The sequence below is a fragment of the Cololabis saira genome, chromosome 17, assembly GCF_033807715.1.
Source record: "Cololabis saira isolate AMF1-May2022 chromosome 17, fColSai1.1, whole genome shotgun sequence".
NCBI classification, from domain to species: domain Eukaryota; kingdom Metazoa; phylum Chordata; class Actinopteri; order Beloniformes; family Belonidae; genus Cololabis; species Cololabis saira.
Genome location: NC_084603.1, coordinates 20426794 through 20454529, shown reverse-complemented (window position 1 = coordinate 20454529; position 27736 = coordinate 20426794). Strand labels below are relative to the sequence as shown.

At 40.0% G+C, this 27736-nt stretch overlaps 1 protein-coding gene across 2 annotated transcripts; it reads right to left on the bottom strand.

Annotated features, from left to right (window-relative positions):
- Positions 1-544: 544 nt before the first annotated feature.
- LOC133463522 (EGF-containing fibulin-like extracellular matrix protein 1) lies at positions 545-27736 on the bottom strand. Of its 2 annotated transcripts, XM_061745096.1 has the most exons (11): positions 27220-27731; positions 26435-26537; positions 26295-26340; positions 25853-26134; positions 10461-10583; positions 10242-10361; positions 5680-5799; positions 5406-5525; positions 4672-4798; positions 4391-4583; positions 545-2367 (listed from the first exon to the last, which is right to left on the bottom strand). In XM_061745096.1, the coding sequence occupies exons 1-11, from the start codon at positions 27273-27275 to the stop codon at positions 2206-2208; spliced, it is 1452 nt and encodes a 483-aa protein (XP_061601080.1). In that variant the 5' UTR covers positions 27276-27731; the 3' UTR covers positions 545-2205. The 2 variants fall into 2 exon arrangements, with proteins under 2 accessions (XP_061601080.1, XP_061601081.1); XM_061745097.1 differs by lacking the exons at positions 10242-10361; positions 10461-10583 and having other exon boundaries at positions 27220-27736.

Genomic DNA, 27736 nt, shown 5'->3' with positions numbered 1-27736 from the left:
AGAGGGTGAGCAGAGGTTTCTCATGGGATTTGAATCATGCACAGGCAGCGAAAACACAACTCCAGCGAGCGGGTAGCTGAAGCTGGGGGTTAGGGGAACAGTGACACATCATGTATCATCTTACAAATCCCAACACCGCTCTTACTAAAGCTCCACACAGCAGTGTGATTGAGTAACAACTCGCCATAAAACCACTCCCATACAATTTTAAATCTAAATATGATACAGTGTGTGTGTGTGTGTGGGTGTGTGCGTGCGTGTGTGCGTGTGTTTTCCATTTCCCACAACATACTTACTGCATGCCCCTATGGATCTTTTAAATAAGACAAATATGATGGCTATGGCATCATCTTTTCTGCATTTATCATTGATCATTTCAAATGAGATCATCTTCACGGTTCCCCGAAGCGTAGGAAGGGAAGTAAACGATTTCAGACAGTTGCTGTTTTTGCCTTTTTAACATACAGTATATGAAGTCATACTGTAGCTTGTTTACTTTGTTGCATGCAGGATCAGCTGTCACATAGAGCAGAACAACAAATCCTCATTTTTATATTGTATTTTATTTGTCAATGTAGCTTTTGCTCTTCAGAGTACAATTAATATGAGATACATATGACAAAACATATCTTAAATAGAAGAGAAAAAAACATTAAGGCATCTCACCGATGAATGTTAACAGTCCTGACAGCTTGAATGATTCGATTAGCATTACATTTCTTATTTATTTTTTGTGTGTGCGTTCATACATCTGAGGCACCACTGCATAATCACACATAAAAGAGTTTTTGGCAAAGCAAAATAACTTTCTGCACTTCCAGAGCTGTGACAACATTTTGGTTTTCAGTGTTGTGTGTCAACAGTTGACAGTGTTTCAGCAATAAACCAGAGGAGACACGAGGATTTATGCGCGGCAAAGCAGGTAGTGAAACATTTTTTGTGATGCCAAAAGTCTCATATGATTGTATTAACACTTTAATAATCCACCGTGTCACACAGGAAGCCGCTACAAGGAAAAAAACACCGTGCCATTATCTTTATCACGCAAGCTAGCCTGATGCCAGTGTGACTTCTTGACTGGGCCCGACATTAGACGGTTCAGCTGCTCCTCTGGAGAATATCTGTGGCACCGACGAGCGGTCTCATTAGCCAATGTGTGTTATGAAAGGCGGCCGTCATTTCCTGTATGTGTTCTCTAGTTCAAAGATCTCTGTTATTGCCTGTGTGACTGAAAGCTGTTGGGATGGCATCACAGAGAAGCATAAACACATTCACCGAGAACAAGCTCTCTCTCACTCTTTCCCTTTCCTCTCCCTCTGTGCTTCACACTTAATTTTGCTTGCATGCATAAACAAAGCGAGGCACGCGCACACACACTCGCACCAGCACTCACTCGCGCACAAACACACAGATTTGTTACCTAGGTATGTACATGACTTTACTCCCGTGAGTGAAGTCGACAAACGTCAAGCCTGTTGTAACACAAGTTTAGGGCTCTCTCAGCTCACCGGCTAATTGCCTCCCTTTACATTTTGAACTTTTCCTGGACTTTATTGGAAAATTATTACTCGTGGGGGCAAACTAGACTAAAACTTGCACAAATAAGATGGTGCAGCGGCCAAAACCGAACTGACCAACAGAAGCCGTGGTTTACAAAGTGTACATTATTCTCGTATAAAAAAAAAGCTGCTCATGCTGGGTATTTGTTGAGATTTCTCTCTCTTTCTCATAATTGCTGCATTGCCAAGTTACTGAGAGCGGTACTAATCTGAAAAAGGGTGATACATGTAGTTACAGCTGCGTCACAAATTCACTGTTACTTTCTGTGACGCTGCTTGGTTCCCAGTTGTTTAGGAAATTGTAAGTAATCACTGTATGTAAAAAGGCAGCAATCAGTTTCCTTTATCTTCAAGGAATTCAAAAAAAAGTTTACTTTAAGAATAAAAAATATGCGCCATGTTCAATCTTCAGGGCTTTGTCATTAATCTAGACAGATCTATGTGCCCTGTGATCACATTATAGCAAGGTGTGGTATGACTTGCGCAAATAAGGTGTATAGGAACTGCTGTAGCGGCTGTCTGAATTGAAATCAGCCTATGATATATGCAAGTACTGAGTGAAAATGTAAAGTATGTCATGCTGATACAGGCATTCGCTATGTTTTTCTGAAACCAGAATCAGGTGGGCTGCTGGAACTTGCACCCCTCAGAAGGTGTAGGGCCCCACTATGACGGTGAGCCGCAGCAGCGAGCTGGAGCGATAGTTCATGTTCAGATGGTGGGTGATCATCTCCAGGTCCACAATATACTCCCTGGGCCCCGACAACGGCTTGGTCAGCACCAGCATGGCACTCACATTGGTGGAACGCTGTGGGGGGAAACAAAAGAGTTGGTGTTAGCTAAAATTCAACATTAGGGTAACTAAATCAGAAAAAAAGGTTGGTAATATATGTTAATGAAAATTAAAAAGCAGCAATCCTTTATATTTACTTTGAATTCAATCTCTTTGCAGATGGCATGGACTCAGTATATTTCAGCTTTATTTAATGTATAGATCCTGTTTCTTTTCAGGCCTTTGAAACATTGCAAACAAAAACTTGTGGTGGTAAAGCTTCTATTTCTTTGTGATGTTGCTTTTACAAAACGTGAAAGGGTGTTCTGCTATTGAGGATAGCAAGCACCAAGTTGTTATATTTACAGTGTTCCTGTAGACAGGTGGAGAAAGGTGTGAAACAGTAGGTTATTACTGCATTTTCCTTTCAAAGCGCACCACATCTTATCTATCTATCTGGTGATTGATTAGGACTACAGGTAGGCCAGTCCATCACACGTACCCCCCTCTTCCTCAGTCACGCCTCTGCAATGTGTGCAGAACGTGAATTTACAGTGGTTAAAAAAAAAAAAGCCTAGCAAACCTTGGAAATGGTCTGGTCTTAAAGGCAGTATACGTTGCCCTAAAATGTCAATGAACTTGTGGGAAATTTATGCTGTAAATGACCTTTGTGGTGGGCACTGATACAGCCCCATACCATCACCGAGCCTGGTTTTTGGATACAAAGCTGATAACAGGCTGGATCACCCATTCCATATTTCACCCAAAAACATATATGTAATATTGACTGTATGTAGCTCTAGATTATAATGCCTGACAAAGGTTTTCCTAAAGTATTCCTTCACCCATGTGGTTATATCAGATGCTGGTGAATGATGGTTCTTGATGCAGTGCCATCTGTATAATCAGACACCGCAGGTGGCTGGGGAAGGATTGCACCTTTGCCCTTCAACCACTCAAATTCCTCCAGATTCTTTAAAATTGTTCAATTGCAAAGACTTTTTTATCCAAAGTGGAGAACTTATATGTGCTTCTCAAAATACTAAGCAAAAGTATAAATACAATTATGCTACCTGTCAGCTGTTCCAAATAACTATCATTACTTTTTCCTTCCAGTTCTTATTGTCACTAAATATCCCTATACCAGTTTTTGGGAAGTATGTTGTTAGTTTGAAATGCAAAAATGGACATATACTCTATCTTAATAATTGAAATGAAGTTGACTGAATAAAACCATCTAACAAAATCTGCCCCTCAGTTTTAGTTTATATTTCAATGGACTGTAAAAAATAAATTATTTGAACTAATCTATGTCTTAAAAAACAAACTCTACAAAGGTCATATGAATTGACTTGAAATATTTAAGACATTTATCGTGTCCACTGGTCAAATCCTTGGAATTCTATCAGCAGTTTAACTTTTCTTCTTTCTTTTGCTGTTGGGCCACTTCCACACTCACAGTCTCGGGACTTGTGCACTAAGCTGTTATTGATTTCTAGTATCAATCATTGCAAAACACCTGTCTAGTGTCTTGTTTGGGATACAAAATTAAAAAAATAAATGTAAAAAACACAGGAGCATCATCTGTCAGCTGGGAAAGAATTACCCAGACATGAAAGATAACATCGGAAATAGATTAGTGGACTGCTATGTAAGCTTTTAGTTTTCTTTTTCTTAAAAAAAAAGCTAAATTTTCTGCCTTTGTTTGCAGCACATGTTATAAGCGTGTTATATGTCTCATAAAGCGCCATAGTCATGCAGATAAAAAATATGAAGTACTTTAAAATGAAACTCTTTTAATTTGGATGAGTCCATAGAGAAATGTCTTCCCAGTAACTGGACAAACTGATGAAAATTAAAATAGACACAAACACTCACAGTCCACTCAGAATGAACCACAGTAACTACTAATATATATATATATATATATATATATATATATATATATATATATATATATATATAAATTAACAGGTCTTTGCACAGCAGGCATTGGAACGTCATGTAAAAAGGTAAATAGAGGTTATGCATCAGGTGAAGATAATTTCCATCAATTTACCCGAAGGAAAAACTCTCCACCCTCATTCCCAGCTTTAATCCTGAAGGTGTTGTGTGTGTTGGTGTATATGTTGGTGGCCTGGATCTGGAAGATATCAGCTGGAACAGTTCGGTCCGCCTGGATGCTCATGTATTTGTAGACTATTGACGGCGGGAGACTCTGGCACACATCTTGAGACCGACAGATACAGCGACTGAAAAAAACAAAACGGTTAGAACAGTATTCATAAACTTGGCTGCACAGGTGATCCAGAAGGAAAAGGACTGATTATGTTTACTGACTTCTCAGAGGTCTGGGTGTAAGGCGGCTCACAGGGATTTCTCGGGTAGCACCGGAAGCCTCCATAATAATTCCAGCACATTTCATCATCTTGGCAGTTATGGGTGCCCGTCTCACACTCATTTATGTCTGTTGATTGGTAAGACAGAAAGAAGTTTTGCAGGAATCACAGAAGGAAAATCTGTAGATGAGGGACACCCCCTGATACTCTTCCTCCCCAGAATCATAAAATAGACCCATCAAAAGGTGCCTCAAACCGCAAGGCTATTTCTGGCACATCAACCCAGATTCATCACCAAAACACCCCTCTAACACAACAGGCTGGATTCATGGCTCCCTCTATAAAGCCTGCACCTGACTGAGGGGGAGAGGGGGAAAAAACAGCTCTCCCTTTCAGAGAGTGCTGGAGCTTCAAATAAATCCACTTCAAGAAACCAGCATCATGCATATAAATTCATAGAGGTGGCTTAGCGGGGCAACATAAAGTTACTGTGTTTGTGCTGCCCGACCTCTGCGTTCATGCCATGACAGTGCTGGTCGAGGCCCGGTTTCAGTCCTGTTTGAAAGTGGCAAAGCTCCTCTTTACAGGGGTTTTCAAAGGTTTAAGAAGATGGAGGGAGAAGGACTCGGGAAATTGTTTTGTTTGTAAAAGTAGAGGAGTATAATACAGATAAATAAATGAACAAAAGATAAATTAAAAAGGATTCATGGAAGAAAAAAGGGAGTTCTGCTATACCTTGACACAATCTGTTTCCTTGCAGCTGGTATCCTTGTGGGCAGTCGCAAGCGTAACTCCCAGGGTTGTTGACACACTGGTACTGACACATGTAGTCCGACAAGCTGCACTCATCGATGTCTATTCAAAATATGCACAAATACACATCCGCACAAAAGCTGTAGCGTCGTAAATGCATTTTGAGAAACAAGGTTATGTTGTTATGCTTTCAAGCAAACATTGATGTGCTAGTGTATACGAGTGTATGTATTTATGTGTGCATTCCTGTGTCTACCTTCACAAGAGACCATGTCGGCTGCCAGCTCAAAACCGTGGTCACACTGGCAGAGAAAGGAGCCAATCAGGTTGTAGCAGTGGTGCTGGCAGGGGCTCTGAACATCGCATTCATTCACATCTGGAAGGAAAAAAAAAAAGACTTTTCTTTTGGACTCGGTACAGAACCCTTAACACCTGATATCTTTGCTCCCTGGCCTCGTCTGGTAATCAAAAACAAACAAAAAGGAAATCACTCAAATAGAAATTGCTGGAAATATATGGCACTGCCAAAATAAGGCAGGTGATACAGAACAAATATAAATCACAGCTGATGATACACAGGTGGAAACAATTAAGCCAGAGCAGGTGAGGAAGGGAAGTCCAAATAATAGGTCATGCTGAGAAAGAGCTCCTTCAAAATAAAAGAGGAAGTAGAGCAAACAATAACAGAACACAAAAGAGAAACCTTACAAAAACGACAGAGTACAAGACAGACTGAAACTTAACTAAAGCCAAACATAAAGCCTAAACCAAACTCTGACGTAAAAACTAACGTTTGTGCCTGCGATGCAACTCTGAAGAACTTTTAAACCTATACTTGCATTTGGGAACTTTTCTGTTGATAAAATCGTGCTCCTACATTATTATTGGGTCTTTATACTCAATTACAAGCATTATAGACCAATGGTCCATTAGCCTAATTGCCTGGTTAATTGCCAGATGTTCAAATGTTTTTTGTTGTTTTTTTTTTCTTTTGTCTTGGTTTTATACGGTAGAGACAGTTTAAATGGGAGAAAGTAACAAAAGAGAGATGCAGCAACTGACAGCTGGGACCTGACCCTGATGTCAACTGCAGGGAGGACATTAGTTTCCGTACACATGGGGCACATTTTGTTGGTCCTGTCTTAGTTGAACAACGCTGCTGGCGTGAGATTCAGTGGTAAATTCTTCAAGGAGCAATAAAATATCTTGGTTTTCAACAGTTTATATTCTGTCTTTGTGCTATTTTAAATTAAATAAAGCCGTTACAAATCACTGCTTCCTCTTTTTCACTTGGATAAACTTGGATAAAAAAATGGAATCGTAAGTCAGATCTAAATTGCAATAAATCTGGCGCTACAGAGAAGAGTTACTGCAAAAACTTTCATTGACTCATCTATTTCCCACAGACAACTTTTGTTTTGGTTCCAAACTGGAGGTCAGAAGGAGGCAAAGGAGCTAATAAAGTACACCCAGTTGCACACTTTCAGCATAAACACACGTACACATGTTAGAGCATAGCTGGGGGGCCAGTCATGGGTTTTGATGGATTTCTAAATATGCCTCAGAGACAAACACTTCTCTATCACACACTCAATAAGTTCCTTTGACTTCAGCAAGAGGTTTGCTGTGTGGGCTCTGGTTGTATGGTTCATCTCATGATAGTTTTGATCTTCCAGCCATTCCAAGCAGCATTTTGTACACTATTCATTTGATTAAAGTCACTGCTTTGAATATCTTCATCATGAGAAAATAGAGAAATGAGAGAATCAAACCTAAACTGTCTTCCTATGCGCCGTTGCAACCAGACCATTTTATATCTGCCCAATCATACTTTTATTTAAGTGAGTATCGATATTGTAATTTTGTGTATTATGCTCTTAAATGTATGTTTAAAAATATTTTAGAAAGTTATGTTTCATTCAAGTGACAAGGGAAACAGAAATCAGTTTCTATATGATAATTTTTATTTGCTATTATTGTTTATTTCTCTATTTCTCATTGTTCTTAACATGTCTATATTCCTACCACGAAGCACTTTGAGCTGCAATTCTTGTATGAAATGTGCTATAGAAATAAAGTTTATTATTATTATTCATTTTGAGCCTAGTGTGGGCCACAGCTGGGTTTCCAACAAAATACATAAGTGACTTTTAATCCCTGAGTAAGCAGTAATACATATGACATGCATTCTGAATTTTTTACACTATCACTAATGGGACAAACCAAACTGCTGAGATGTGAACTCTGAAAAGCACGCTGTAAATATGACATATTTCAGCTTCTCTCTGAGCTGTGGAGTCAGTTGTTAAAATTGTGCAACTTAAATTCCAATGGTGGGTATGACCTGCCACAAGGGATTGAGCCAATCTGTGAATGATAAACACCCGAAGCGGTGTTAATCTTCACTGTCTCTGCTGCAAATTTCGTAAAACAACCAGATGAAAAATGAGGTGGATGATGGCAGTAATCCTCAACTCTCTATTACGGTGGCTCAGCACCAAATCAATCCACCATGGATCCACTTTCTCTCATAACTTTGGCTCTCTCAGTGGATGTGCACCCTTTAACCTTCTGTATTGCAATGTTGGCCCGTCACAAAATGCGTTCACTTTTTATTGCTTGCACACAAAGCGGGTTAGTCCAGTAAGTCTCTGCTCATACATTTCCATGACAATCACGGGCACAGGATTGTTAACTTGACCCTTCAATCCACAGGGCATGAAAATCAGATTCTCTGACCTGGTGCGTCACCCCTCTAAGATCCACAGTCCCAAATCAAATTCGTCATGTTCTCAAGATCTGATAACCACGAAATACGCTTTTCTGTGAGGAAGCCAGAACAGTTAGATAGCTAGCTGTCAGATAGACAGCATAATGACATGATTGACTCATTCGAGGCAGAATGTATTGCAGTAGGCCTCTTTATGAGTCCAAGATCAGCTTTTGCATGCACTACTTGGTGTGTCACGGTGCACTTATGTCAGACACACTCTAAAATCCTGGAAAGAAAACAGATTAGAAACTGTTTAAAGAAACTACCACTTCAAAACACACTACTTCAGTTTAAAATAACCACAAAAATGCGTCGATCGGCATTTTGGTATTTGCTTTACTTCAACTTCAAAGCTACAATCGGAAACCAACAAATTCCAGAAACTGGCTAAAAAAATGTGATCGCTTACAATGTTCAAGTGTGCTGTGATCGCCAGATCTTGTCCATCTGAGCTGCAGTGCACAACCACGACTAAGTCATGTTACTATGGAAAACCCAAGGCATCAGAGAACAGATACCTGGGATTCCATCAATAATGTGACAAATGGAGGTAAATACCTCCATTTGTCACATTATATTATTGATTTATTATTTATATCCATTCAACCTTTTTTTATACCCTTTTTATCATTTGCAGGGTCAGGGGGGTCTGCTGGAGCCTATCCAAGCTAATTTCAGCCCAGAGGCAGGGGTTCACCCTAGACAGGTCACCAGTCCATCAAAGGCTTTATTATGTGTATTATTATTTAAATTTTTTTTTGAAATATATTCATTTACAAAATGTATTGAAGTTTTATAAGTAATAAACCTTGAACAACCATTTCATATCCAGTCTTCCTCAAGCAGTGGCATGTGAATGTTTCCTCGAAGCGTGGAGCTGGAGTGGAAGGAGTGGGAGAGGGCTTGTCTAGACCAGGGGTCAGCAACCCGCTGCTCTAGAGCCGCATGCGACTCTTTAGCGCCGCCCTAGTGGCTCCCTGGAACTTTTTCAAAAATGTTTGACCTTTTTTTTCCTTTTTTTCTTCTTTTTTTGACATTTCGACTTTTTTCTCGACATTTCGACTTTTTTCTCGACATTGTACTTCAACATTAATCTCGACATTTCGACTTTTTTCTTGAAATTTTGACTTTTTTCTTGACATTTCGACTTTTTTCTCAACATTTCGATTTTTTTCTCGATATTGTACTTCAACATTAATCTCGATATTTCGACTTTTTTCTCGACATTTCAACTTTTTCTCAACATTTCGACTTTTTTCTCGAAATTTTGTCTTTTTTCTCGACATTTGGACTTTTCTCTCGACATTTCGCCATTTGCCTTCATTCTAAGGCTTATACAAGACTTTTCATTTTTTGCGGCTCCAGACACATTTGTTTTTTGTGTTTTTGGTCCAATATGGCTCTTTCAACATTTTGGGTTGCCGACCCCTGGTCTAGACCCTGTGTGGGACTGCGATTGACATTCTGTAAACACACCACCTGGCTCTGATTGGAGGAGCTGCGACGGGCCTGCCGGAAACTTATAAACTGCATTGTGAGCTCCAGAAGTTGCCGAAGTATTTAGCAAATGACCTACTTCATGTAACGTTATCTGAAAACAGTGGTGATTTCAGCAAATATTACAATAAATACATTTACCGACTGCAACTTTAAAGGTCGGGTGATAGAGTTAAGCCATAGGTGGCACTAATTTTCCAGGGTTGCAGTGAGATGATGAAATCTCAATCAAAGAAAAGCAAATTGTACGTAACAATGCAAAAGCGTGGTGGCAGCATGGAGGATAATGGAAACTGAGATTTGAGGTTTGATAGTACAGTTATGTGAATGTAGTAATATGTCTCTATGCACGTCAACTTTTGCTCACGGAATCTGTTTTCTTTGAACTTATTTGCATAATTTTATCAATATAGGAGTGTAATCCATTTCTACTGAGCACACACACACACTTAAAAATGATGGCGTCTACATATTCAGTAAATAGAAATTATGCAGTTAACGACTGGATTGAACTGACAAATGAGTACAAGCGGATTTTGATAACTCACCAACACAGCTGTGGTTGTTGTTGGCCAGCTTGAAACCTGCGTTGCACTCACAGTAGTATGAGCCTTGAGTGTTAACACACCTGTCCACGCAGTAATGGTACAGAGTGCACTCGTCTCTGTCTGCAGGTACAAGGGAGTCACGAAAACACGGTGAGAGAGGTTTATTACAAAATACCTACTCCTGAGAGGCCTGACGTTTGTTTTGTGTGTGTGGCTCACCGACACAGTGGGCTCCGTTCCTCTGATAGCCCTGAGGACATTGGCACATGAAGGACCCTCTGGTGTTGTGGCACGTCTGTTCAGGCCCACAAGTGTCTCGGCCTGTTGCACATTCATCTACGTCTGCAATTAACACACAAACACTGATCGGGAGCTGCACAAACTTAATTCCATCTTTATGCAAGAACATATGGCAAACGGAGCAAAGCAACATGACCGGACTACATGTGCTCGATGATGTGTGAACTGCTTTCCACGGAGAGCAAAATCTGTGATCGCTGTCACCATCACGCCACACACACGGGGGACAAACTCATGTTCATACAGAGAACAGATGATTAAATAAAGAGGGCTTTTATTCAGGAGCTCTGGGTGAAAGGGAAAACACAGATCATATCTACTAAAAGGACAGCTTCTTGAAGGGGGTCGAGTTTGTATGTGTGTGTCTTTGTGTGTGTATGAGAGCTGGAGAAAAAACCGCTCTGGTGAGTCACGCGCTCGCTACATCTACATCCATCAACACAAATGCAAACAGATCCAAACACACTCACTTTCTATCAAACTGCATTTCATCATCTAATGTAATGACAAACTGTAGAATGATGTAAGTGCAAAACGCCTCGATAGAAAAAGTAAGTGGAAACTTAAGCAACTTCTAAATACATTTACGCAGTGTCACATAAATAGCACTTCTTCCAGTGATCAGAGCTGAGATGATGAGTTGATGACTGGGAGTTAACTATTTGTTTATATCACCAATGTATGATATATCAGAGTGGAGATACTAATGTGTAATGTTAGTCCTACAAACACATTCTCTTTTTTTTTGGTTTGTTCAGAGCCAGCACGCCTTTAAAAAGCCCTCTTACCAGAACCCACACACATGGGTTTGCCAATAGTGTATACTATCATCTTTGAGGCCCAACAGCAGTTCTCCTGGGTGGTCTGATCCAACCCCTCATATCCAGACAGCTACTGGGCATCAGTTTACCAGCATAACAGACAATTATCCTCAATACCACACACACAGTAAGGAGAAGATACTTATAGCACATTGTTGTTTGACATATATATAGCCTAACAATAGTCATAATAAGAATCTAACTGAAAAGAAAAATGTAGTTGCACTCTATCCTCCTTATGACATGATTGTATTCCTCCTGCAGGATTTGGAGGCAATAAATACATGAGAGAAAAACTTTTACGCTAATGTAAATTTGTCAAATTGATAAATCAAACCAATAAAATGAACACAGGAGTCCAATTTGCTGTTGCAATGAAGTCTTGAACTAATAGTACCCTGGAAATATTCCATGTGTCGTGATCTCTGTTGGAAAGTTTCACATCCTTCCTCGAGTGGCTCAAACGCCCTATCTACCACTCGCATGCCACCGCCACTGTTGTTGGTGACCGGCTGGCTCGATTTGCGGCGCAAAGGCCAACAAAAGAACAGACATAAGGGAAGCTTTATTCAGTCCGTAAAACGAAAGAAGGCAAAAATGTTCCCGACTCCATGGGGGCATTGTCACAGGATGAACTCAGATCGTGTGGGACAAAAGCAAAGCTTATCTAAAAGGTGCACCCCTGAGACAACAGGTGCAAATTACATGAAAGGAGGAACAGACAGGGCTTGTTGCTCACTGAGCCGTTTACTAAAGGGCAAAGATAAAAGTGAGTGTTGTTCTGGAAAATCCGTGTTCTGATGTGGCTCAAAAGGCATTTGGGACTGTGGATCAATAGGTAGCACCAAGCAAAGGTCCAAAAATACATTTTTGAATTTCAGCAGCATCAAACTTTGAAATATTCTTAAACTTTGAAAGACTCCATGTATTTTGAATTAAACTGAACTGAACTAATAAGTCTGTACTTTATATGTTAGCTGGTGTAATTTATAAACTATATACAACACAATGAATGGAAACAGGTTTGATAAAACAGCCTAATGCTGAATACAGCAAGCGTTTAAAATCAACTCAAGGGAAGCCCAAAATAAAAAAGGCGTTAAAAGAACAGCATGGTTATGTGCTTGTCAGAAAAATTATGTAAATGAATTCCTACATACAGCATCACCGCAGTGTTTAAATGAATGTCAACAATTACTTGGACGAGAGGCAACAGTCACAAAGCCAGAATAAAGTCCCTGTGACTCATAAACATGCCTACTTACTGGAGGTATGTGATGATTCATTTAGACTGGAAATACCCTGCCCTGTGGCAATGCAAAACTTCAAACAATGTCTGATTTCTGATAAAAGACAGTCCGTTGATCCCAGCATCCAGACAGAACAACTGTGATGCTAATGAAATGTTATAGTTATATACATTTTTAGACTTGAGCATTTTCTCAAATGTCATCTTAAAATCAATCAATAGGATTTAAAGTCACACTGGTGTATTTAAGGCGGTTGCTGCAGTACTTAAGCTTATTGGTTCTTCCAATGAGTTACCTATTAACTTGTTATCAATTATAAATATGGCTGTGTTTCGAAGCTTTAATAATCACTGTGATAACTAATGTCCAAGTTAAAAGTAATAATGTCAGATGGGAAAAAGTAATTCATCTATATATACATACATATATATATATATATATATATATATATATATATATATGTGTGTGTGTGCGTGTGTGTGTGTGTGTGTGTGTGTGTGTGTGTGTGTGTGTGTGTGTGTGTGTGTGTGTATAACTAGCAATCATAAATGAGGACTTAATCAGAAACGTAGAAAAAGTCACATTTCTGGACATCGTCAATGGTCCAGAATAATTTAATATATTATGAATAATGCATTCTAATAATAATACATTTTATTTGTTGTCTGGTGTCTTTCTATTTGGGTAAGGAGAAATATTATTACATTACAAAGTCGCAAAAGGAATTAAAAAAAAATTGAAACATTGCTTTAGCAGATGCATAGCATGCATACGCCGGTTTGATCAGGTGGGTTTTAAGTTGTGATTTGAATGATGGAAGTGAGTCTATGTTCCAAAGCTCAGATGGGAGTCAGTTCCAGAGCCGGGTTGCAGAGCGGCTAAAGGCTCTGCCCCCCGTGGTGGTGAGACGGGTGGACGAACAGTAAGGAGAATAGAACAGTAGGACCTGAGAGTACGAGAGGCAGTGGCAGTCTGGAGCAAGTAGGACAGGTAAGGACGGGCCAGACTATGAATACATCCGAAGGTTTTGAGATGCGGTATCTCAAAACTGATTCTGTGTTTTATTGGGAGCCAGTGGAGTTGCTGAAGAACAGGGGCAGTGTATTCAATGGAGGAGGTGGTTCTGATTCTGAGGTTCTGATTCGAACAGCAGAGTTCTGCAGCAGCTGCTGTTTATGAAGGGATTCGTTGGGGAGACTGAAGAGAAGTGAGTTACAGTAATCAGTTGAAGAGGTGACAAGACTGTGGATAAGGATGGCGGCAGGATGTGGAATGAGAGATGAGCGCAGCCTGTTGATGTTTCGGAGGTGGAAATACGTAGAGCGGGTGATGCTGTTGATGTGTGCTTGAAATGTTAATGTGCTGTCGAGAATGACACCCAGACTCTTAACCTGAGGGGAGGATGGAGGAACCGTCGATGTTGATGGAGAAACTGTGGGATTTCGTTACAGTGGAGGAGATGTAGAGCTGGGTGTCTGCAAAGGAGTGGAAGTTGATATTGTATTTATGGAATATGTGTCCAAGGGGTAGTACATAGATGATGAACAGAAGGGGCCCAGGACCAAGCCCTGCGGCACACCAGCGCTGACGGGGAATTAATGTGAAGCGTGAGACTTAATTTGTATAAATTGTGTGCAGCCAGAGAGATATGATGAGAACCAGGTGAAAGATGTATGAGAGACACCAAGGGATTCCAGTCTGTTTAGGAGGATGATGTGAGAAATAGTGTCAAAGGCTGGACTGAGATCTAAGAAGATGGGAATGGTAAGAAGACTGGAGTCAGCTGCCATCAAAAGGTAATTTTTAAAAGAGCTTTTTCTGTACTCTGAAGGGGGCAGACACCAGACTGGAATTTCTTATAGGTTGTTATTACAGAGGTGTTTGTGGAGCTGAGAAGCAACAACCTTTTCAAGGACTTCGGAGATGAAGGGAAGAATATAAATTGGACAAAGGTTATTAAGGTCGGATGGATCTGCACCAAGTTTTTTGATGATAGGAGTGACAGCGGCTGTCTTGAAGGCTGATGGAACATGTCCAGTGTTGAGGGATGAGTGGATAGCAGTGATGCGAGAGCCAGTGATGGGAGACAGGCTTTGACTAAAACCACAGGGAGAGGGGCAGGCGGGTAGATGAAAGGTTTGGATTTCTGACTCAGCTTGGATATATCAATTATGGAAGCAAGAGTAAAACTTGAGGAATAGGTGGGTGGTGGAAAAGGAGGGGCGGTGGAAGCAACTGCTCCATCAACAATCCATTAATATTATGTACTGAAATCATTTGTTAAAGTTATTCATAAACAAGGACATAATCTAAAATGTAAAAAAAAGTCCTATTTTCTGGATACCATCAATGGTCCAGAATAATTTAATATATTGTGAAGGTAATATTGAAACTCACATAATAAAGAAAACTGGTTTACAAAAAATCTACAACACATTTCAGAAGTAATTTGAAAATAAATTGCCTAGAATCTACTCATACTACCCATAATAACCGTAATGTTTAGATAGAACCCCAATGTGATATGAAACACACAGAATCCCTTTGCAATGCATCCTCTTCCCCAAGTTATTAGGTCATTAATATAAACACTGTTGCCCTAAAGTTGTAATAAAACATTTTCAAAACTTCTTCTCATGAAATGATTATAAATGAAAAGAGGAATATTTCTGAAAACAAAATGATTCCAACTTTATGGGCAACAGTTTAATATATTGGATACATTTGAGTAGTAACCTGATAATGGAATTAAAAGTGTTTGGCTATTACAGAAGTTATAACAATTATTAAAAAGGATTCATTGTGAAATTTTGTCCATTATATCAACTTTTATGTCTGACTGGGACTGGCTTTAAACCAGATACTGACAGAAGTTTGTTTGGACCTTGTTTAAAGCAGCAAAACTGTAGGTTAAAATATCCCCAAATAAAATGAAAAAAACAAGAGAATGAGAGGAAATAAGTGCAGTCATGCCAAGAAAATGATGACTATGAATTTGGCTGCTGAGATATTTACCAAGTTAGCATGCTAAATAACTAGGTTCAGTCTCGTAGCAGCAGTTTCTGCAACCTGTGACGGCAGCGAACAACATAGCGGCCTCAGCACAACATGATTACACAAAGAAGCCGCACAGTTTGTGGGAGTATTTGGACTTGTCAATCATGTACATTTTTGGATCATTTTTGGATAGGCAAACACAAACGGCAAGCACAGCTGATGCCCTTGAAGAGAACTTTGCCACCACCGCAACCAACTGGTACTGGGAAAAAGCCTCTTGTGGAAGCGAAAGAAGAGGAGGTAAAAACAGGACTAAAACCAGAGTAAATGTCTGCAGTGCTTTCCCTGATGGAGACAGCTCATGGACAGCAAAGAAAGAACTTTGATGTGGAGCTTAAAATGTTTCTATTAGATTGGTAAGAAAACCGCTGCTGATCTTTATCAACTAAACCTTTGGATGGCAGAGTAAGTGAAGTTACTATGGCCTTAATTCAACACCAAATGTATTGGTCTCGACTACTGTATGTCCTGCCCGACCATAGTAGGGCTGCCACTAACAATTATTTTCTCGTCGATTAATCTATCAGTCATTTTTTAGATTAATTTATTAATCTAACGATTATTTTTTAGATTAATCGATTTTGCTTCCCCTCTTGATACACGTTTCTGTTAAATGCCAACAAATTATACATATCACTATTCTAACAATTTTTTTACTTGTGAAAAAATAAAATAAATTTCATCCATAAACCAAAGCAAAAGTGGCATAATTTGTTTGTTTTTTTTTCAGAACAATCTCCTTAAATCTAAAACAACTTATTCAAAACCCCAAAAGTTCAAACACTGATTCAGACATCATCTTGTGTAAAAGTCCATAATTCTAACATAAGCGTTAATCACTGCACAATTCCTGTTGAATATGTTACTTTTTAATCTAAAAGTATTTTACTTTTTTTTACTTTTACCAGGTGATGGCACAAAAAGGGATATATATTTACCAACTGTTATTTTGACAGAAGGTATAAACATGACATTAATAGAAAACAATATTGTTTAGCCTTAAGGCTTAATAAAGACACAAATAGGCTGGAACACTTTGAAGCAGGTAAGCCGTTAGTGTCATCGTTTTATTTTTTACACCAGAAAATGGTCAAGCCACCACTTACGTGTGAAAATTATAAAATAACAACCTACATTTAATGCGGCTAATGCGTTTACTGTCACTTATTAAATAAGTAAATGCTTATATTGTTGTAGTGTGGTCACTTTAAGGTTTGGGAACCACAGGATGTTTTCTTTTGAGATGCTCACGCATGGCGGCTGCGCTGACGCAATACGTTATTTTGATTTTACTGAACGTACAGAGCACCATCTTGTTGGGCTTCTCCCTGAAAAAAGGCCCAAACCTGATGCTCGAATCCAGTTTTAAGAGGTGGAAGGTTAATCCGATGAATGTATGCTACTTGTACACGTCGTTGTCAGGGTGTTGTTTGTTGATAGCAATGAATCAACTGTGACACCTAATGTCACCAGCAAAGGCAACTACCTAGTTATATGACTGCGGTGTATGCTGGGAGACCAGAGAGGAACAAGAGTAGCTACAGGCCAGGTTTGCTGGTTGATGTTCGTTTGTACATTAAGGTTTGAGAAAAAGCTCACTATGTATTAAAATCAAGTCTCATCTTTTAAGACTCAAACAACACATTGTGTACATGCGGTATGCGACACATCGACGCACTCTATCCAAGTCGATGTATTTTCATAATCGACGTAATCGATTATGTCGACGCATCGTTGCAGCTCCAGTCCATAGTAAATTGATGGGGTTCTGATTTGACTCGTTCGGAATTGCAACTGCAAAAAGAAAGAGTACAACTGAGAAAGACAGCTTGGAAACAGCAGTTTTAGAAATGATAGCGAGACTGAGGAAAGCCATTGCACTCTCGGTTAGAGATTTGGTTTTCTCGGTTACAGAATGCACTTTTAATTCCTGAATTTTAGGTTTTGATTATCCGATTTTGAGCCTTGATGCACTAAACATTTAGCGTTGAATTGATGAGAAGGGACTATGTGTTTTCTCGTTTCTTACGTGAGGGTAGACCAACTTACTTTACGCAGCTTTACTGCCCCCATTTGACTGGGAGTGCCAAATATGAATAAAATTTTTGGCTTCACATTACACATTGCTCCTTTAAACTGAATTTGGGACATACCTGAGCCAGAAACAGTCCATATACACTATAAACACACATTCTTTACTACCAACCAGAGTTACATCAGTGTATCTGGAATGATTTTAGTGCAACTTCTATGGTATAAATCAAACAACACGTCGTGACTGTTGAACAAAGAAGTTTCGGCAAACTTGAAACACTATCTGAATACGGTGTCGCCGCTTTAGGGAACTTAGTCTTGCTGCATCTGGATTTGTAAGTAAGGTGTAAAGACAACATGTTTTTGAAATAAATCCCTACACATGGATAAATGTAATGTGATGAGTGCAATTCCTATGAAACTGTGTGCGCGGAAAAGTCAGAGTCATCTCCTCCAAGAAAACTTGGAGAGCTCTAAATAAAAGCATATGTGCTGATTCCAGTCCAAATGTTCATTCACAGGAATATCTTGTGGTGGTTGCTACTTTGTCACTAAAACCTTTAAGAAGCTGCCAATACAAAGTTACAGAAAAGTTTATGTGTGGGAGCGAGCGTGTGCGCGTGTGGGTGTGGTGAGTCAAAAAGTATCCCACACTGTATCGCTTTTAGGTCCCATAAAATCTCCAGTTTGCCACATGTTGTACAGAGGATACAGTTTACACGAGAAAACAGATTTTACAGCAACACGCCATTAAGGGTGATGATGTGTTGCGTGTGGGGAGAAGTGACTCTTCTCTAAGGTCAGATTTTTTCTGAATTTATTCACCATCCAAGTGCGAGCCTGCTGAAACATCACAGGAAAAGATAAGGCTGTCCAGCAGAAGATGTGGCAGGAAAGAATGAGGAAAAAGGGTGGAGGCTTTTTTATTTTATTTTTTTAAGTAACAAAGTGAACTTTTTTTTTCCTGAAGATTTGAAATTAGATTTATGGCTGTGTGTACTCATGTGATGTCAGAGTTAAACTCTCCTTGCTTTTCAGAAAGATTAATTCTAAATGCCTTGTGGGATTAGAGGGAGTAACGGGAATGGCGGCAGCTCAAAGAATGTGAGTGTGTGTGCGGATGAGCGTGTGTGTGTGTGTGTGTGTGTTTGTGTATGCATCGGAGGTCCTGTTTGAGGTGGTCATTAAAAGGCCCCTTTGCAGAGCTGCTGTTTTACAGACCAGAGTGATACACAGTTAAGACTGATTGGTATGTGCGTGCATCTTTTAAAATTGGAAAGAAAAAAAAAAGCATATGTTAGCAAAAGGGGGGACTAAAAAAATAGTTTGGCCTGAATTATAAGAACAATGTGTTTTTGCTTCAGATTTTCACTGACATGAAAGGACTTGTTGTAATTATCACTTGAGAGACTTTAGTCTTGTTTTCATTGAACCACTGCAATGGAAAGAAGGAGCCGTTCCAAAGAACAGTTGGAGCCATCCTGCTGCTGTTGGACAGCATCTCTGTTTCCCTCTGATTATGGGATAATTCAATCTTTAGGAAAGCGGGGGGCAAGACATGCAATGTTAATATCCCATAAAATTTTACAACATCAAATTTATCAGCATGTCATATACCACCTCCTATACGCCTGCTTTTGCTCAACCTCGAACACCTTCATGCCACCCCTTGCTGCACTACATATTATTTCATTTTTGTGTAATTATCTTGGCGATGCAGTGTGGAGTGCAGCTTTGGCTGACTTGAGCACCACTTTAGGTCTAGCTGGAGTAGCAGGGGTTCCCTCCGCGAGCAAGTCCATACATAAACAAATTAAAAAGCAAATAATTAAGATGTTGCATTCCAGTCAAATTAGGACATGAAACATGCTCCCAACATTCCCCTCTCATCACTCATTATTCACAGGAAGTTTTAGTCATGCTGCCACTTTGTGGTTAATCTGTGAGATTTGTCTCACACTTTTCAAAAGGTTGGGAAGAGTTTTGATGTTTCAAAGCTGCACAGTGTGTGTCCCTACATAGACTTCATTTTGCTTCCAACATAACTAAAAAAAAAGTACATATTCAGCATCTATTCATTTACTTAATGAAAAGTTCAGTCATTATGTCCTTGTGGCATATTGGTAGCCAGGCTGTAGCAACTGACAGACAGCCTTTACAACAAACTTGTGGCTTTGGAGGAATGAAAGCTGCAAATGCAAACACAGAGGACTTTTTGAAAGCAAAAAAAAACAGAATGATAGTACAATGAAGCAGAAAAAGCGTGAGAAACACCGACTCTCCAGTCGCATGTGAGTGTAACTCAGTTGAGTGAAATGCAGTGATTTATAGCAGCTCTGTGTTCCCTACCATCATGAGGTAAACGGAAAGATCAACACATATAAGCACATCAGAGGAGGAAGCAGCTGGCTGTTGCACAGGCATCGACCTCAGGGAGAATAATAACAACAACATTAAAAACGTACACCGAGGAGGTACGGCAAAGCTGTTTCCCCCTCCGCTCCTCACTGCCTTTGTTAATGTGGTGGTAGCAAAGGAACTAGTGGTGAGCAGCAACCACCAATAGCTGCGGCGGTCAAAGACGGACTGCCTGCATGCTCGCTCGCTTGTGTTCACAGTGACTGAAAGACTCAGTAGACGTCACTGGAAGCAAGACAAAGCTAAAGAAATACTGTCACCTTGGCATGAAAACACAGGATAGCCAGCTCTCCCCCCCGGTGCAGTTTCAACAATACACCCAGTCTAACTTATTTAAGGCCATGTGGGAAATGGGGGTGAGGGTTGGGGGAGGCAAGAACCAATGTGGGAGAGGGAAGGTACAACCTGGACAGTTGCAGCTGGCAGAAACACAACAAAGAGTCTTTTTACATTGCACATTGTTATGATTTGGGGTTCTATTCTTGGGTTTTTCTTAGTTCTCCAGTTTAATTTTTTTGTATTCCTTTAGCTGCTTTTAAGCTGCACAGCACCACGTACAGGACCATAAAAAAGACACTTGGAAGACATATTTTTCTCCATAGTATAGTAATCATTCAGCATAGGTTTAGGGTATTATTATTATATATTGATATACAAGTGACCCGTTCCATGTGCACGAAGGGAGCCTTATACCATCAAAGATGTCAGATGGCTTGTTTGCTCTTACCCCTGAGGACGCAGCTTCTGATGCTTCACTGAGGACGCTCTTTTCATACTGGTTTTGATCATCTTGTTCTAGGGCTGGGCGATTTTGGACAAAAATAAAATCCAATTTTTTTTCTCTGAAAACCCGATTTTCAATTTCGATTTCGATTTTTTTGGTAAAACTACAAAAGACAATGGAATAAATTGTTTCAAATATTTTATCTTTATTTTTAAAGAAAAATAGCAAACAAATTTCCCTATTGGGAATGAAGTGCAATTGAAAGATACTGTAAATCCTCCTTGAGTTTAGTAAAGTGACAACATTTACAATTTTCTTGACCAAACAAAGATGACTAGACGAGCTCTGTCTGTAATGCAGCCAGCTCTCTTCTTCTTTTCCAGCTATATGAAAAAGAGAGAGGAAAATCGATTTTCCGATTTTCCTTTTTTTAACATCGTCTTGATTAATAAATCCGATTTAGATTTAAAATCGATTAATCGCACAGCCCTATCTTGTTCATGTTATTGACATTTCAATATTTTTTTGTTTTTTTTGTAGATTGTCTTAGTTTTTTTAAATTAATTTTCAAATAATACCATCCATTTTTTGATATTTCAAGCTACCTTTTAGCATATTTTTATAGAAGCAAGATTACATCCGAGATAAGAGGATGTCATTTGACGGACTGATTTGTTTTACTGATTTGTTTTACTGCTTAACTCCTAATAGTGTCATATAGCAAGATGGTGTATGGGACTATAGAAGTGATCCTTTCATTTCAACTTTTTATGTTAAGAGTGTTGTGTTGTGGGCAGAGTGACACATGGAGCTAATTGCTCACCATGCTCACAAGCTTTCAGTACTTTAACAACCACCAGACCAAGACTGTGATCACGTACAATTCAAAGGCTTACAGATGCAACACTGGTTGTTACAGCTAAAGCCGCAATGCAACAGGTGCAATGAGCCGGACGGTAAAATCACAGAGCGCGATGACGAGGTGACATACAGATGCAGAACAAATCATCAGTTTGAGCGCAGGTGGAAGACAGCAGCTTGGATGTTAATACGAGGGTTCAACGGGGACAAAGGAATGCCTCGGGCACCTTTTCCTCTAAGCATCCCATGCAAAGTGGGCCAGTTTTCCTTATACCAGTGCTGTGAGTTTGAAGCTGTGTCCCATTAAGCAACAGATGACTGCATGTTTTAACTTAATATCTGGCGTTTTCTCAATCGTATCAGCTGCAGTCATGAAAACAATCCAGACAACATCTGACAAATTTCCTGACAAAACGCGCCTGAGCATCTTTTTTTTTGCTGTTTGCCAAATACAAATGTCAAAATGAGACAACGACAACAATTGAGGCAGTTAAGAATTAGCTGTAAAAAGGTCAACTCATGAAGCCCGCAGGCAGTTTCATGTTGAGCTTTGCCACCTCTGGGCTCCCTCCATTTGTTCTGCTCTCTGCATTCCTGCTTCTCGCAGATCAATCCAATGCTTATCTGTCAAGGTGATGAGTAATCCCTACCATCACAAAAGATGGAAGAACATGGAAAAAAACAACCATTCCACTGACATACCAGAGATATTCCTCCCAAGTGTATTGCATCTGTGTGGAAAAATGTTATTGCATGTGCTCTCCCTTGTTCGGAAAAGTACACAAGTTCTCTGTCACACAGGGCTTAAACTGACTCACTGAACATAGTTAGGAAAGATTTCCATCCACTGTAGGCGAGGAGTATCCAGACAGAGGTGAAACTAGTCAAGCATGTAGGTGGCAATATAGCCTACCTGACCTCAAGAAACCAGACAGGTAAACAGGACTGGCATGTTACTTCATGTCCAATATTGCAAGCGCATGACTATCTAATTTAGAGATGGAAAATAAATGGACTGTAGCTGAAGTATGTAAAGTCAAGACTTGTGACAACAGAAGTCAAAAACATCTGCAAAGATGCTTGGTTTAACATTAGCACAAGCATGAAGTGAAAAGGAAAAGATGCTTCGTTAAAATATGAACACTCCAACTGTTAAACTGTTAATGAGAAACAAAGTAAATGCTTTCCACTTTTCATCACATTTAATGACTGACACATCTTCTGATGAACAACCTTCATTTCAAGGAGGATGTGAGCTAATTTCTGCACACAACAAACCGCTTGTAGTGCCAAACACAGCATGTGTGTGTGTGTGTGATTGGAGAGAAGGTGGAGGTCATGGAAGTGAAAGGCATCATTAAGCTGTCGCACACACACACACATAGGTTCATAGTTTCTAACGTTGGATGGAAGACGGTGCCAACTTCACCTATGTGTCACTACATCAACACACACTTAGGCTCCTGTTCACACTCAGGGCCAAAGAGCTTTATTGCTCCTTTACAAATAATTACTCACATGGAAATGAAAATGTACGCTGTAATCAAAAGAACATCATCAAGTCGAAGTGTATTATACATTTTGTGTGGTTTTTTTTGCTTTTACTCAGCATAAAAAGTCCACCAAAAAAACGAGTTCTTTTGTATTTATAACTCTTTTTTTCAAACAATTTAATTTGTTCTGTGGAAAATTGGCTTCATTTTTTTTCAGCACATTCAGCTGATCTTTGTACTACTTGCTGCACACTCAGCAATAAGTCACCAAAACAACTCAGCAGCTGCACAACCCGTGACGTCGGTGCAACCTGGCCTGGTCAGTGCGCTGGCAATTCTGTGGTTATTCAGTCGCTGTCAGCCTTTCATCCTCCCCTTTGCCCTACCTGACTCGGCACTCGAGGTTTCCTCTACAGAGTGGTGAGTTAGCAGGGAAGGAGCCTGATGTAAGCGCTATTTGATACATTGAGGTTTCCCCCTATTGATAGTTAACGGGAGTTCCTTTGCTAGCAAGATACGTAGCTGTGCAGAACAAGCGGTACAAAGTGGTACGAAGAAGAAGAAGAAGAAGAAGAAGAAGAAGAAGAAGAAGAAGAAGAAGAAGAAGAAGAAGAAGAAGAAGAAGAAGAAGAAGAAGAAGAAGAAGAAGAAGAAGAAGAAGAAGAAGAAGAAGAAGATCATAATCATGTGTACAAGAACAATTGGCTCATTGTAGAGAGTTAAAGGTAATAACAGAGAAACCTAAGTCTGATATAAATAAAGATTATATCATTCTCTCTCATAAATAGAAGCCTGCATAACAGCATGAGACGCCTTCCAGTAAAAACTGCAGTCATTTAAAAGCAATAGTCCTGACAGCAACAGCCTATCTTTGTTTAGCCCATGCACTGAAACAACATGTCATTGAACAAGTAATACACCCATGCCGGCTTGCTTATGTGGTTACTTTAACTGATATGCTGCCATGTTTTACACTCCAATAAAACCTAATTGGATTCCAATTCAGAGAAACACATAAAGCACTTCACACATATCTTTGCCCCAGGTGTAAAATCAAATTTGTTACTTTCACTGGAGCTCTGTGACCGCAGACCTCACCGCACAGCCACTCGGCACATGTCGCTGCTTATTGGCACAAGGAGTTCCCAACAACTGAACACACGTACCGAAATCGAAATGTACTGAACCATACGCGACATTTGTGAAGCTACCCCACAGGTTCACACACCAAGCAGCACAGATATGGGTAAGGGATATGGGACTCTCTCAGCTGCCACTATAATCAGGTTGGCACAAAAGCAGCAGTGAAGAACACCAGTGTGTGGTTGTGTGAGTGTCTGTGCTTTAGACCAAGATTAAATCTTTAAACCACTCCCCGTTTGAGGGGATCAAAGAGTCTCCCTCAAACAAAAGATCACACCCACATCGTTCTCTTGGTACACCTACTGAGATGTTGTGCAAAGGCTAAATGTGAGCACTAAAATCAGCTTCATTTCGCCTAGAAGCAGTGAACCTCGACACCCAGAACGAGAAGAATTTCAGACAGAAGCTGAACCCCGGCCAAAACCATCATGCTGCGAGCAATGAAAGAGCTCAGAAAACATGACATCACAGCGAGAAAAACCAAGAAGCTTTCAACACATCTGGCAGCTATGCATAGTTTAGCTGTCAATGGCTGCCCAACAGATGAACAGTTCACCTTTGGTGCTTCGCTTATTATCTCACTTATATGCTCTAAAGCAGGGATATTCAATTGGCGGCCCGCGGGCCACATGCGGCCCGCCAGGAGCTTTTATGTGGCCCCTGGTCATATTTCAAAAAAGGGGGTGTTTGTTGAAAAAAAAAAAAAAAAATCTTTTTTTTTTTAATAATATTTTTATAACTGGCTACTATGGACTAAAATGGTTGTGCTCAATGCTTTATATAATATTCAAATAAGGAAATCTTGGTGGAAAGTGGTGCTTTGTCATTATGGCGTGTTTTATTAAAAGTAGGTCAATATCAATTTCATTAAGTTTGCTCAATGCATGGTTTCAAAATGAACTTGCATTCAAAATAATATTTCTTTATCTGAATATTATATTTAACATTCACAATGACTAAATCTGGAGACAATTAATACATAATTAATATGTAAACTAGATATATTCAAATGTATTATATTTACATAAGTCTTCGTCTTTGAGTGCAAAATACATTTTGAAAACCCCCACATTTTCAAATTGTGCGGCCCTCTCCATACAGTCCTTTTGCAGATGTGGCCCCCGGCCGAATCTAGTTGAATACCCCTGCTCTAAAGGAATCAGTTGATATTTGTACCTCAATAGTTGTGCAGGAGACTTTTTTTTTTTTAAAGGCACCAACATTGATTCTGGAAAAAAGCACCTCTTGCTACAATTTTGTCCAGTATACTGTTCGTCACACATTTCAAGCTCTAATGGTTAATATTCTGTGATGTCACATTATTTGATGGTCACACCTCTGCCGCTTGGATTTGTATTTTAAGGAGTTTGCCAAGATGATGATATGTTTACTTGAAGGTGACGTAAAGCTGTAAAAATGCAATGCCATGCCAATGTTTTGAAAGTGCTTTTTTTTATCACCTTGAATCTGCACAGCAGAGGGTGAAAAGTTGCAGTGTTGCTGATCTTACCTCTGCAGATGTTCTGCTCATCAGCAGCGAAACCCGCCGCACAACGAATGGTCAGGCTGGTCTGTTGTCCCCTGTGCCCACCTGATACCACAGGAGGGAGATGAGGCTGGCTGGCTGGGACAGGGTTTTGGGGTACCGAGTCAGGAAGTGGGGCCTGATCAGTCTCCTCCTTGGTTAAATAGATGACGGCGCTCTTGGGCAGGCAGAGGTATCCACCAAAGTTGTTGATGCACTGCATCCCTCCTTTACAGGCATCGCTCAATAGTTTGCATTCATCAATGTCTAACATGCATAAACGGTATGACAGAAAGATGAAAGAAAATTAGGCACTCTCTTTTTTACTTTTTACAAAATAAATCATGTTTATCTCACTTTGAATTTAATCAAATTAATTATTCATCAAAAGGTGTGCAAATGTTGCAACATTTTGGTTATTTCTCACCTCTGCACTGCTCTCTAACTTTGTCATAAGTGTATCCCTCTGTGCACTGAAAAGGACCAATAATAATAATAAACATTTTCTTGCAGTAAGCTCAGCATAAATATGGAGACGTACAAGACAGATAAAAATCGCTCACTCACTGAGTAAGTGATGGGCTCTTCAGTCTCCTGAGGGATAACCTGTGTGAAAACCGCACAGAGACACACGCAGATTCCCAGCATGTCGACAAAGCGTCGGAGAGCACTGTAACGAGATCCAGAGGGGCCGAGTGGATAGAGCGTGCAAGATCATTTTATGCTTGACAAGCCTACAAGTTTAATACCAGCTATTACATCACTGATGGCATTGCTTAACGAGCCCCAACACATCCCGCTGCTGGCGTTGTGTTTAGGTTGGCACTGCTCCAGGTAAATCTGCGACTGAGACTCAGAGAAGTGTTTTTTTCTGCTGTTTTTCTCCAAAAGGATTAGTGCGTAATGTGCGCAAAGATCGTGCGTAAACCTTGCCACTGTGTGCCAATCGGTTTCAGGACAATTAACAAGTTAATCAACTTCATCTTGATTAAAAACTGTGTACGGATAAAACACTCTTTTGACTTAAGAAGCCTTATCAGATAAAAACTTCATGCGTTTCTTTTAATCGTTGTACTATACATCCATGTTTTAACACAGGGATACTTTTAAGTGTTAAAATAAACGCACCTCAACAAAATCAAGTTTTTTTTTTAATCTTTGGATTTAAAATATACCCTCACAAGACAACTATCTTATGACTTCTGTGCATCTGCGTCTGCTTTGTAGTCAAGTGGTTTAAGGCTGATTTATGGTTCCACGTTACACCAACGCAGAGCCTACGGTCCGTACGGCGCGCGTCTACGCCGTTGATTTAACGCAGAACCATAATTCAGGCTTTATTGACGACGTACCTGCGATCACCTGCGGCTACCCAACTCCCCTGACGCGCTGCAGACGACGTCCCCATGTTCGTGTTGCTGCAAATCCGAGCGTGCGCGAAGCAGATGGGCGTGCAGGCCGTTCCGATGGCGCAGTGGATGTTAGATGTTTGACGGAGAGCAAAGTTGTGATGAACATGCGGTTAGTACAGTATGACATACTTGGGGGTTGGTGTACCGTGCAGGTTCAGCTCCGGGGTTTTCTCTCACCGGGATGCACAAACCATCCGTGGGATACAATGGCTCCCTCTATAGACTGATGGACGGTGACGGCGAAAATTAAAGGTCGTTATAATAAAAAAAAAAAAAACTTTTGTTCGGTAATTATTCGACAATTAAGCAGGCAGATTTCAGTTTTCATATTTTAATAATGAAACTTCCTTAATTCTGGTGGGCATATGCAGATCATCAGCTCCCACCGTCCCAAGACATCAGTGTAAACCCTTAGCATTTACTGTACATGAAAACAGCATGTGGTGCTGTCAAATGA

Bases quoted from the DNA above. Each gene is read 5' to 3' on its own strand.
- LOC133463522 (XM_061745096.1), bottom strand. From the start codon at position 27,275: ATGGGGACGTCGTCTGCAGCGCGTCAGGGGAGTTGGGTAGCCGCAGGT. The intron at 10,584-25,852 runs GTAAGATCAGCA...TGTTAATTGCAG, and splicing joins TGAGCAGAACATCTGCAGAG to ACGTAGATGAATGTGCAACA. The intron at 5,526-5,679 runs GTAGACACAGGA...TATTTTGAATAG, and splicing joins CGACATGGTCTCTTGTGAAG to ACATCGATGAGTGCAGCTTG.